This window comes from Carlito syrichta, unplaced genomic scaffold, assembly GCF_000164805.1.
Source record: "Carlito syrichta isolate Samal-C Ts95f unplaced genomic scaffold, Tarsius_syrichta-2.0.1 Scaffold288107, whole genome shotgun sequence".
Taxonomy (NCBI): domain Eukaryota; kingdom Metazoa; phylum Chordata; class Mammalia; order Primates; family Tarsiidae; genus Carlito; species Carlito syrichta.
Window position 1 is genome coordinate 28699 of NW_007232203.1, and position 12784 is coordinate 41482.

At 45.4% G+C, this 12784-nt stretch overlaps 1 protein-coding gene across 2 annotated transcripts in view; it reads left to right on the plus strand.

Annotated features, from left to right (window-relative positions):
* The window catches only part of LOC103255420 (kalirin), a 234685-nt gene that overhangs the window by 26460 nt on the left and 195441 nt on the right, over positions 1–12784 (plus strand). For both annotated transcript variants that reach the window (XM_021710102.1, XM_021710103.1), the window contains exons 3-4: positions 1560–1691; positions 5502–5732. In XM_021710102.1, the coding sequence (XP_021565777.1) occupies positions 1560–1691; positions 5502–5732 (363 nt within the window). The remainder of the gene's footprint in view (positions 1–1559; positions 1692–5501; positions 5733–12784) is intronic.

Here is a 12784-nt window from a genome sequence, read left to right on the forward strand (position 1 = left end):
CAACCCAGTCATTTGCATACTTTATCAGTTGTATACTTTATTTGAGGCTTATCCAGATTGGCAAGCTCAATCTCCGAGCTGACAATTTTGTGGGATCTGCTGTAGAACCCTTATTGGAGTATTACAGAAAAGTTCCAAGGTCCTTGAAGAGGTTACCTCTCCCAGTCCTTCTTCCTGATTGGCAAAAATGTCAACTAAACTGAAACTATAAAGTAGATATTGGTAGAGCAGAGAAACTGCTGAGATGTCAACAAGTACATAAGATCTAATTCTGAATGGTACCTGGCACTCTTCCAGAATTGCTAAGAAATAGCCGAACATTCAGAATGAAAAATCAACCACAACAGCCACCATGCTAGGGACTGAAAGCTGACAGTAACATCAAGACTAGAACTCAAGCAGTTGCAGAGGAAAACACAATACCAGAACTGAGAGTGACTGAAGGAGTTAATGTTTATTTCATGTTTCCTTACTTGGACTGGCTTGGATCAGAAGCAATTTTATTTGTATCTATTTTTTAATGTGATTTTCTCAAGTATTACCAGTCCTTCAGGGACACTCATAAACCAGGTTTCTTTTTAACTGGGTGGGGGAGGGGTGGGTGGGGCTGATTCAAGGCTATTTTTTTCTATGTATTTAGGCAGTTTTTTATTGTCCTCATATGGGCTGTTCTTGGCAATGGTTTAAAAAAGTATTTAGGCAATTAATTTAAATGTAGCTGTGCACTCAGGCGAGGGGAGTCATACACAGAACCATTCCAGACTGTTGGGTAAAAAATTATTTGCATTTTAAAGGTACATTTTTCCACCCTATGAATTTGGTTGATTTCAGTTAGCTCACCCTTTGTTCATGGAAACCCATAGTCTTCCACAGTTGTTAATTGTAATTTTTTAAATAATTGATATCTATCAAGATCTGTATCTATAGATCAAATCCCAGGAGCCACTGCCACTGTAGCCCCCCCTAGGCTGCCCTTCCCCCTTCTATCCCTCAGAAGACTGACCCCAAAGTGGGAGTCCTGTTGACAGCCATTTCCATCCCTCATGGGAATGGTCTCTGCAAGTTCCCTGGGGTTTCTGATGGTTCTGTGTCAGGAGGTTTTTGCTCCTGTTCACAAGTCAGTGTACATACACACTGTAAAGCGCAGGTATGGAAACATCTCATGAGGTTACACGAAGCCCCTGGCCTGTGCCAGTGAGTATGCTCAGGGCAAGAAGTCCTGTTGTATCTGTGGGATGTGGTGAACTGTTTCCACACCTGTACTTTATAGTTTGTGTAGGTATAATCTGTTGAACATCCAGCCAACTCACCTTGCCCCCTATAGTTTTTCAACAGTCATCTTTGTGGAAACTCTCCTTCCTAAACAGGTGACTGGGTCTGATTTCTTACCAGGGGTTAGTGTTTGTAGAATTAAAGAAAAAACTTCACCCTCTACAGTGGTCTCTGAAGGCTTCTGAAAGTTCTGCTCTTTCTTCCCGAGATATCTGACCCTCTCTCTATAACCTGCTCATTCCCTAACCCCACTTTTCCCACACTGACCCACCGGCTTCTCCTTCTAGTTCCTATCAGGAGTGGACGCCTGGTGCAAGATGTGCAGTGAAGGTGGCCTGCCTTCCGAGATGCAGGACCTGGAGCTGGCGATCCACCACCACCAGACCTTGTATGAGCAGGTGACCCAGGCCTACACAGAGGTAAGAGCCAAGCAGGGCAACCAAGGGTCTTAGGCATAGCTGCATGTAGGTGGGTGGTGACAATGCTAGCCTATATACTGTGAGACAGGCTGGGTGGGGCTAAGGAGAGGCTGTTTTTATCTTTATGGTGACATCTTTAGGAACCTTAATCTATGAACTATGATGTCTCCAGTCAGGACACAGATAAAAATAGGGCCATTAGCAAGCACCACCTGGATGCACACACATATTCATTTCTCTCTTTCTCTCTGTCTCTCTCTGTCTCACACATGCCAACACACCTGCCTCACCCTGTGTGTGAAGATTAAACTTTCTACTCTTTGGGGAGGGATATAAGGAAACAAAGCTGTGCATCCTTGGAGTTTGCTTTCTGGTTGGTGAATGAATGCATACACACTACTCCTGCCACCCATTTGTGAGGCAACTTATCAAAAAATAATAATTTTTTCACTAAAAGATCCAAAGGAAAACACACAGTGTGGAGACAAGTGTTTGCAGGAGTGAGAAGCTACTTTGCATGTGAAGGTAAACCAAAAGGCTCTTCCAAAAGTCAAAAGCAGGGGAAACTACAAACTTAAGGGGAAAAAAAAACTTCTTAAAAGTTCTCTAAGCCGGGCTCGGTGGCTCAGTCTGAAATCCCGCGCCTTTGGGAGACTGATGTGAGTGGATTGCCTGAGCCCGCGGGTTCGAGACCCGCCTGGGCAGCGAGACCTCATCTCTGCAATAAATCAAAAAATCAGCTGGGCGTGGTAGCACACGCCTGTAATTCCAGCTACTTGGAAGGCTGAGGCAGAAGGATCGCCAGAGCCCAGTAGGTCGAGGTTGCGGTGGCCGGGAGCGGCCACTGCACTCCAGTCTGGGCGACAGAGTGAGACTCCAACTCAAAAAAAAAAAAAAAAAAGTTCTCTTAAAGCAAAAGGCAAGGTCCATACAAGTGCATCTGCATGAGCATACAGAAGTAAATGGATTTACTAACTGACCTGAGTTTTGAGGTAGCAGGGTTGAAGGGTGGAGAAAGATGGGCTGATTAAGGAAGCTGGATGAGGTGGAGAGAATGAATTTGCATCCAGCACATGTGTTTCCTCTGGGGCCAGGTCAGCTGCAGGAGTGTTTGTTAAAATGGGTTCCCGGACCACCTGTATCAGACTCACCTGAGATGCCAGTTAAAAATGTAAATTCCTGGGTTCCATACCAGACTGAATCCATAATGTCAAGAAGTGAAATCTGAAAGCTACATTTTGATAGCTGTTATCCCAGGTGAGTTTGATGCATATAAAAGTCTAAGAACCAGTGGCTAGGTAAGTTAAAACCGATCATGAATCATGGCTCCTCTATTTACTAGCTGTGTGACCTCAGGCAAGTTACTTAAACACTCTGGATCTTGCTTCTTCTATGAAATGAAGATGGTAATGCCTACCTCATAGGGTAGCATTATGGACTATAAAGATAATATATGTAATGCACCTGGCCCAGTGCCCGACAGTAATAAGTACTAAAAAGTGGTAACATTTTATCATTGTAGTAGGCACAGAGGAGGACTCATAACCCAAATCTGATCTCATCAGCTCTGAACCAAATGACCCAGCGCTTTCTCTCATAATAGAACTGTGCTTCTGCTCATGGATCAAGAACCTCTAAATCTACTCCCTGTAAAAAATACACAAATAGAGACTACAAATGAGATTAATATTATACTTACATGTTTCACACCTCTGAGGTGTGGGTGTAGTCGTACACATTGACATAATATTTCTCCCAATTAATTTATCAGGCCCTAGCATTGTGAGACTTAGATGTGCCCTCCAAGCCCACATCTGAGATCAGTGGGCTGTCCTCAGTTGGAGAGACTGAGGCAGAGGACTGGAGCTCATGTTGACTTGGAGTTTTAGGACTTGGCCCTCTGTCTCTAACTACCCTACCATGACATAGCATAGCACCAATGACAGCATTTGCTCAGAATTTCCAGAAGAGAACTCTCCTGGATTTGGCCAGAGGATATTTGTCTTATTCATGGTTCTAGAGGGCATTATCTCTGCATTATTTATAAACTACTTCCCCTCCCCGTCCCCGGCAATAAATTGTGGGAGGTGGGGTGGTGGGATTGGGTGGGTAGTGGTGATTTCTTCTCTTGCCCCTGCAACATTCCTCTTAGTCACCTGCCAGCCCTGAGAGCATCTCTGTGGTCCCATGAGCAGGAGTACCAGCTGCCCCTGAATTCCCAGGCCCCCCACCAAGCTACTATTAGGGACAAAGGAGGAGTAGGGGAGGATGCAAGCCTGGCAGGCAGCTCCCCACTTATCATCAGTGGGGTAGAGTTGGAAGGGTATCTTCACTACCTTGCTGACAGGAAAAGAAGACCATTTCTTTCTCCAAAAGCCTTCTTTTGGAGAAGACTTCAAACCAAGTTTGATTTAGTTGTTAACCAAGTTAATTTGGGAACTTAAAATTCCCATCAATGTCCCAGTTATCACTGTTTTAAATGAAAAAGACACATGTTTTCCCGGGTACTCTGCCAAGCACTGGGGGCCACAGGTATGGATCCAGTGATGCTGCTTTCCAGAATTATTTGTGCCCATGACTGTGCCAGGATCCCAATGAGAGGAATGACAGAGAATGTCACCCCGCTGCTGTCAGACTGAGGGCAAGTGTTGGGAGTCCTGGAGCATGGATGATATGTCCATAGTATATGGGTCCCTACCTTACTCTGCATGTTCTAGATCAATGGGGCTATGACTGCTTTTCAGGAGAAAGAAGGGGGTTGTATAGAGGGAGAGAAAAATATATTTTTTTAAGTACAAAGGTAACAGAAATGACGAGAAAATAAAGAGGATGGGAGGAGAAATGACGACGACGATGACGAGGACCTTGGTAGCCAACGCTACATTTCAGGCCCCATTCTCAGAACTCCATGTGTTACCTCATTTAGTCCTCACCACAACTTTATGAGGAATGTACCATAATTATCCTTTTTTGCAGACAGAGAAACTGAGGCTCAGAGAGGTTAAGTAACTTGCCTCACACATCTAGAAGTTTGGAGACAGATAGAGGAAGTGGAGGAAGAAAGATCAGGAAAGGATTATGGTGGCAACTTACATCTGGTTTCATTTCTGAAATGAAGTTCTGCTGCCCAACCTAGTCAGGGAGTCAGTTAAAATATTTATCAAGTGCCTACTATGTGCCAGGCAATGGGGAGAAAGCAACAAGCAAGCAGAGTCCCTGCACTCATGGAGCTAAAATTCAAGAGGGGAGAGAAAGTCTCACAGATAACTGGCCAGAGGTCCAGCAAAGCCCCTGCCCCAGGGCTCTGGGGAGCTCTGCCCTCCCTTTCCGCAGGATAGGCACTGTGGGAGCTCTGGCCAGCTAGTATATTCCTTGATTGTCACAGGGCTGGGGAGGCTTGACATACTCAGGAGGGCTGGGCTCAGTGGCTCAACCTATAATCCCAGCACTTTGGGAGGCCAAGGCGAGAGGATTGCCTGAGCCTGTGGGTTCGAGACCAGCCCAGGCAACGTGGCAAGACCTCGTCTCTATAATAAATCAAAAATTAACTGGGCATGGTAGCACACACCTGTGGTTCCGGCCACTTGGAAGGCTGAGGCAGAAGGATCATGGGAGCTCAGAAAGTCAACACTGTGGTGGTCATGAGTGTGCCACTGCACTCCAGCCTGGGTGATAGAGTGAGACTCCAACTCAAAAAAAAAAAATTATCAGGAGGCCTAATCAGGGACCCCCAGGACTACTCTCCCTGCCTCTCTCTCTCTGCTCTGTCTTGGTTCCTCTCCCTTGACTGAACTCCTTTCCTTCCTGCAGGTCAGCCAGGATGGCAAAGCATTGCTGGATGTACTGCAGCGTCCCTTGAGTCCTGGAAATTCTGAGTCCCTCACAGCCACAGCCAACTACTCCAAGGCGGTGCACCAGGTGCTGGATGTGGTGCACGAGGTGCTGCACCACCAAAGACGACTTGAGAGCATCTGGCAGCACCGCAAGGTGCGGCTCCACCAGCGGCTGCAGCTCTGCGTCTTCCAGCAGGACGTGCAGCAGGTAACAGGCTCTACTCCCCTGCACTGGTCATCTATCCTGAGAGGCAGGCCAAGCTCGAGTCCCTGACCTAGGTGATCAGGCCTGGGAAAACCCAAGATTATGGAGAGACTATGACAGTTTAGCCCCCAACTACTCCCCCAAGCCCCACCAAAAAAACCCCAAAAACAAAAAAACCCCACAAAAATGGGATTTGTGAATTTCATGCTTCCTGCCTAAGCTGCTTTATAGACCAGGCCTTCTTACTGTGTGCAGTTGGAGACTCAGTCTCAGGAAGAGCAATGCCTTGTGGTCATGTGGCACATTTTTCTTTTGGTCAGCTTTACCCTTACTCAGGCAGTGAAGTTGCTGGACAACTCTGGGGGGTTGGGGAGTTATATGAGCACCATCTGAGGTAGAACCCACATAAAGTGAGCTCATTTCTCCATTGGGGATGTAGATGGCCTGCTAGAGTGGGGGTTGGTGGGGTATAAGAACTTTTAGTGGCAAGGTTAGACCTGGGAAACCAGATTTAAAACATGGACTGTTGTTCACTGTACAGTCCATGATTACAGGTTATTTCTGGCTTTATCTGTTTTGTTTTTGTGGGTTTTTTGTATTATTATAACTAGTCATGGCTTTTCCTTTACCACAAATAATGAAGAAATGGTTATGTTTCTGACCACAAAAGGATAGCCTTGCCACAAGTGCCCTTTCAGATGAAATAACCCATTCTTTCCCCCCTTGAACTTTCTCTGTTTCTGTCTCATTGGGGTCCCTGGAAGCTTTGCTGGAAGACTGATATACTAGGGCCAGTGGGAGCTGGCTGGGAGCTCAGGATTGAGATTGAGACTGTGTATAGAAGGCAGGCTGGGGCATTTGTGCTCAAACACCTGTTATCTGACTTTTCTGTGGCCACTGTAATTTCAGGACTATACAATTCACTCTCCTTTCACCCTTCTGTGTTATTGATGTGCTATAGTCCAAAAGTATAGTCCAAAAAATATGCATGGAAAATTGAGCTCCAACTGTACATGTCTCTGGGGTGTTGGTTCCCTTCACAACTGTTGCTGGAGGGGCCCCTGACACGGGGTGCTTGAGGTAGGCAGGCAGAGTGGAAGGAGAGTGGAACACTCTTATCATTGACTGTGACACCTTCGGGGGGGGAGGGGATGGTCTTCATGCAGTCAATCTTAGGAGTAGGTGGACCTTCAGGCATGCCCCCCTCCCTTCTTGGGCTGTCCTCACTCCCTTGCAGTGGCATCTCCTGACTAGGACATTGATTGAGTCATCAGAGGTGACACCTCAGTTCCAGGAGAAATGGGCACTGCTGATATGCTGGCCCCAGCTCTAAAACCCTTGTGGGACCTGCTGGGAGTGGAGAAGCAAGTGAATCAGTTGCCTTTTCCTGCCATCTGGAGCCATCCTGATAAATATATCATCCCTGAGCATAGGAGAGCATGGGAGGCAGCCTGTGATTGAGACAGAGTGAGGTGCCAGCCTCCGAAGGCACAAAGGAAAAGCATTGCTATTTCAGTGACTTCTCCATGATGTGCAGCAATGATCTGGGCTGTGAGGTGCAGGGTATCTGTGTCATCCTCTTCACCTTCCTGCTGTTTTTACAGCTGTTATCCTAGGATGGGCTCTGAACACTTCAGAGGGCCTGGGAGGAGGGTGTGTGGAAGGCCAGAGGGGCTGGGAGGAGGATGTGTAGAAGGCTTCCCCAAGAGGAGAGTGGTTTAACAGACTCAGACTGTTAGGGAACTGCTGTCATCAGACTTTTCTGTGGCCACCATGACATCTAAACTAAGGCTAAGAAAAAGTACAATAAAACTACACCTGTGGCTGTTTTACAACATGCTTTAAAAATGAGAGCCTTTTTGGAATTAAGACTCTATCAGTTCATCATATCATTAGTACTATGCAAAAGCAAGCAGAAGATTATGGAGTAGTTGTGATGGAACCGAATTTCCCAGAGTGGCTAATTCTATTGTTCTTTTCAGTATATTTGAATATAAATTATGGGAACACAATTTCACTCACCCATTGGCCCACTCACTCACTGTGTATTTGACACTGGGATAGACACAAAGAAAAGTAGAAAAATAAGGACTACTAAATCTGGCAATGGGTCTCAGTTGCTTACCTGACACCCAAACAGCCATTCATGCTTGACAGGTGTCTGAGTTGGGCTTCAGAAGGGTGTTGAACTTATACACTTGAGGGTTGGTGTAAAGAACTGTGTTTTTGGTCCTCTGGACTCCTAGCTATGCATGAGCTTGTCCTAGTTTTCAGGATCACAGTAGACACACATACACAAATATGCTTCCACAGTTTTGCATATGTTTGTATATAATTTTGATAGCACTCATTTGGAATCCAGAGTTGTTTACTTAGTAGCCGACATGGGAAGCTTGTGAGCGAGTATCAATGGCTGGGGCACACAGAGCGAACATCAGTGGCTAGGGCAGTGTAGTACCGTCGGTAAAAGCATGGACTCAAGTCAGGCAGCCTAAGTTTAAGTCCTCTTCTGACAGATCTTGTCTGTGTGACCTTGGGCAAGTTGCCTACTTCTTGGTGCTTCAGTTTCTTCACCTCCAAAATAGCAATAATATTACCTACCTTATCAGACTGAATGAGATGCGAGCACAGTGCCTGCCTTGCACATAGTATATCCGCAGTTAAGTCACATCCTCTTTGAGTGGTCCTTGGGCGCCCCCTGGTGCCTGTGCTGTTAGGGACGCCCAGCCTAATTCTCCTGTTTCTACAACAGCAACCGCATCATGAGTTAACTGAGTTTCACTTCATTCCGTGACCAAATCTCAGCGTTGTTAAGGACCCAAAAAAGCATACAGGCTAACCTACTATATAACTGAGATAATTGAGGCCCAGAGTTGTAAAGTAACCATACAGCTAGTGAATAGTAGAGCCAGGACCACATACTAGGTCTTCTAACTCCCAGCCCAGGTGTCCTACAGAAAAGCCACACCAGAGAGGAGCCAGGGAGATAGAGAATGAGAATGGGAAGAGACAGGGAGCACAGTGTATACTTACACAGAAGGAGAAAGACAGACAATCCCCCAACACACACACACACAAACACACACACACACACGAGAGAGAGAGAGAGAGAGAGAGAGAGAGAGAGGAGGAGGAGGAGGAGGAGGAGGAAGAGGAGGAGGAGGGGAAGGGGAAGGGGAAGAGGAAGAGGAAGAGGAAGAGGAAGAAGAAGAAGAAGAGAAAGAGAGGCAAGGGATGCAGAGAAAGAAAGGGAGAAAGAGATTTAAAGACAAAGGACAGAAAAACAGACATAGCTGGGGTGGGACAAGAAAGAGAAGGAGGAAGAGCCAGAAGAGAAAGATGGGGACTCCTGCTAGGGGTGGGAGAGTGAGCCAGCCTCTGCCTGCCTGGCCTCCTTGTCCATTGTCATTTCTGGGGATGACCTTTGCCCAAGTGGGAATACTTACCCCTTTCAGGGCCCAAATCAGAGTAGAGAGATGTAAATCAAAAATAGATGCCAGTAAAAATGAGATTCTGCTTAAACACCTGCATCCAGAGCTAGGCTGACCCATCATCTATGTGGCACCTTTCCCTTGGGTCTCAACAGGCATACCCTCAGCTTTCTGTCTCCTGCTGGGATGGGGATGATGGAAATAAGTTTTAAGGGTAAAATTGGAATTTGGGTTATTTAGGCTGAAGAAAGGCATGGAGAGGGCACACCTGCCATACTTGCCACACTTGCTCATGGAAAAATTGTCAGCCAGAAAAGCACTCTAGAACAGCATCAACTGATCTCTACCTTTTTTTCTTTTATTATTCCATAACTCCTTTAGCTTTCCTTTTATGTAAAAGGACTAATTCCAAGCCTGGATAGACCTGACTTGTGTTGGAAAGGTCAAAGAGCAAATAGATTCTTGCTCTTTCTAAGAGATGCAAATTCCATTCTATTTTTTTCTTAGCCAGAGCAACTGTTTGCAGAGCTCCCCCCTGCAAGCAGGTCATTTGCCCTGCCTTTTCTTCTTCCTTGCCCTCCATTTTTTTGTTTTTTGGGGGGCTTGTGTGTGTGTGTGTAAGAATCAATCTATAAAGTGTTTTTGGCACACTTACTGTAAGCAAGGTCTTGTGCTAGAAGTTTGTGGTCTCTGCCCTCGAGATTGAACACATACACCTACTGATATATTAGTGGCATATGGCTATCTGGGTTCAGGGCCAAAGAAGCAAAACAGCAATGAGTGTGTGGAGTCAGAGCAGAGAGAGTCTCCTCTGGTTGGGGTGGGATTTGCATTATTCCTTGGAGCACAGGTAGAGGAGATGGGAGTGACATTCTTAGGAAAGGCCAGAAAACAGAGAGTTAAGTTATAGGCAGGGGGCAAGGCTGAGGAAGCTTAACTGGACATTCATTCCTGGCAGCAATAGTGGGAGGTGAGGCTGAGATCTTGGTGGTATGAAAGATTTGGGGGTTCCTATATCTTCCCTTAAAAATAATGTCTTGCTTTTTAAGCAGTCTGGTCAAGTGAACTAGTGAGGGGCAGTGATGTCAGAATTTATCTGGCTTGGCAGCTTTCCATTCTAAATTAATGAAAATTAATATTAAAGTTGATAGTTCCTATACTACAAATAGATCATTCCCGCTTCCATCCATTTTTCAGAAGCCTCATATGGGAAATTATAGCTTTTACTATGTCAGCTCTTGCTTGCTAAAGAATATCTGAAAGGGATTTGAGAGTAATTCTGTAAAAACTCCAAATAGTCAATCTGTTACTAGTTGTACTGACTACAGCCCCTTAATCATGCTAAATCAGTTTGGTCATTGTATAATCCCATTGTCAGCTTTGTACAATAGAAGATGAGCACTTCAGATTGTGCTCAGAATAATCAGTTATTAAAAAGTGACCAGAATGATGACAAGTCTAGGAACTAATTCTTCCTATAAGGAAAAAGGATTGAAGCATCTAACAAGGAAAGACTTGGGGCATATTCTGCACCCAGTTAGATCAGGGAACACACACATGGGGGAACCATCTTCAAATTTTGAAAGAGACTGGTTACTTGATGGGTACGTTGGGAAGGGGATTCAAACATCAGGGCAAGGTTGGATTCCAATACTGAGATTTTGTTACTAGAATTAAATGTGTCTATAGAAGTTATGTGGTTCAGAGCTTAGGATCATCATCTTTATAAGTAAATAAGATTTAACATCTAATCCTTTCACTTGCCTTCTTTGATTTAATCTCCCAACACTATGAGAAAGGTGATAGTTTGATCTCCATCTTTCTGAGGAGGAAATTGAGACTTGGAAAGGTTAAGTATACTTGTCTAAGATCACACAGCTAGTAGCAGATCAGGGATTCAATCCTAAGTCCACTTAACGGCAAACTCCATGCTCTTAGCCTTTCTGCTATGCCACATACACTATGCTGGATGATGGAGGGAAGAGAGACAGCTCCTGCCCTTGAAAGGTTTATAATTTAGTGCTCTTGTAGCCCTGATCAAAGTGCCCTGATAGATTACTTGGTTCCAAAGGATGAGACTTGCTTAACATCAGAGAGTTCCTGACAGCTGATTGATCCTTAAACTATTTGTCCAGTAAGATCCACAAAGACAGGCCGGGCTCAGTGGCTCAGCCTATAATCCTAGCACTTTGGGAGGCTGAGGCGAGTGGATTCCTGAGCCTTTGGGTTCGAAACCAGCCCGAGGAACTTGGCGAGACCTCGTCTCTACAATAAATAAAAAATTAGCCGGATGTGGTAGTGTGTGCCTGTAGTTCTGGCTACTTGGAAGGCTGAGGTGGAAGGATTGCCGGAGTCCAGTAGGTTGACACTGGAGTGGCCATTAGCATGCCACTGTACTCCAGCCTGGGCGATGGAGTGAGACTCCAACTCAAGAAGAAGAAAAAAAGATCCACCAAGACAGCCCTACTCAGACCCAAACACCCTTTTCCATATGTCCCCTCATTTTTAAATTGCCCTCTACAGCTAACACAAATTCCCCTAAAACAGATACTACCCATTCTTATTTATTTTCAGAGTCATAATTATGTTAACTCAGCATTGGTGATGCTGTTCTTTAGCCATATCTTGAATAACATCCATTGGCCCATGGTCATAATGAGCAGTTTTAAAGTTCTCAATTAAGTTTTTTTGATGGTGATAACCCAAACATCCAAGTACTTTCAAGTAGATAATGAGTGATTCTTTGGGCTGGGTGAATGCCCAGGGTTGCACAGAGTTGAGGCTCAGCTGAGTTGGAGTAGGTGGTAGGGCAGGCAGGGTGAGGGAGGGAGGATCCTGCATGTCAGGGTTGCTTTTTGATTGAAGTGAAACATGCCCATCTGCCTCGCTGGTGTCCCTGATCTTAGAGGGAGCACTCTATCCCTGTCTTCATAGTAAGAGGCTAATGTGGAAGACTCTGGGTTGCCATCCTCTCCATGTGTTTCCTAGACTTGCAGGGCTGGGAAATGGGCTAGAGGCTTTTCCTCTGGCAGGCTCATATCCTTCCTGTCTGGAACCCCATGGACTTCTGGTACCTCTTCTTCTTGGTTCCCTAGTTCCCACACTATACCCTGCTGTTCTCTGCCCTTTCCCGCCTGCCTCTCTTCCCTTCCCCCCATGACCTTCCTTCCCCTTTGGTGTCTACTTTTGTATTTACTTTGATTTTATGAATGCATACTCTGTTCTGACTGAAGAGCAGTCCTTCCATGGTGAGCACTTTCCAAGAAGGACTTAGGTACCTCCATCTGGCAGGAGATGGATGCTGGTGGGCCCTGAGGACTCAGTGAGAAGAAGTCTCTTGCCAGGAGTTACTGAGTCTCAGGGTTTTTGTGATCCACAGCAATTTTTTTAAACATCTTTAATGTCTTCAATTCCTTTTTTATTATTACGTTAACAAGTGACAAAACAGTCACCAACCAGGATCACCTTTTTCTGATAATCCCTATCCTTATGACGTCCTTGATGTCAACACGTTAATTCTGGAGCCTTGAGTACCAGGATAAAGGATTCATACGTGATCGCTAATGGGGAGCTATTAAGGATTTTGTGTAGGGGAGACATGCAGTCAGAGTGAAATTTGAATAA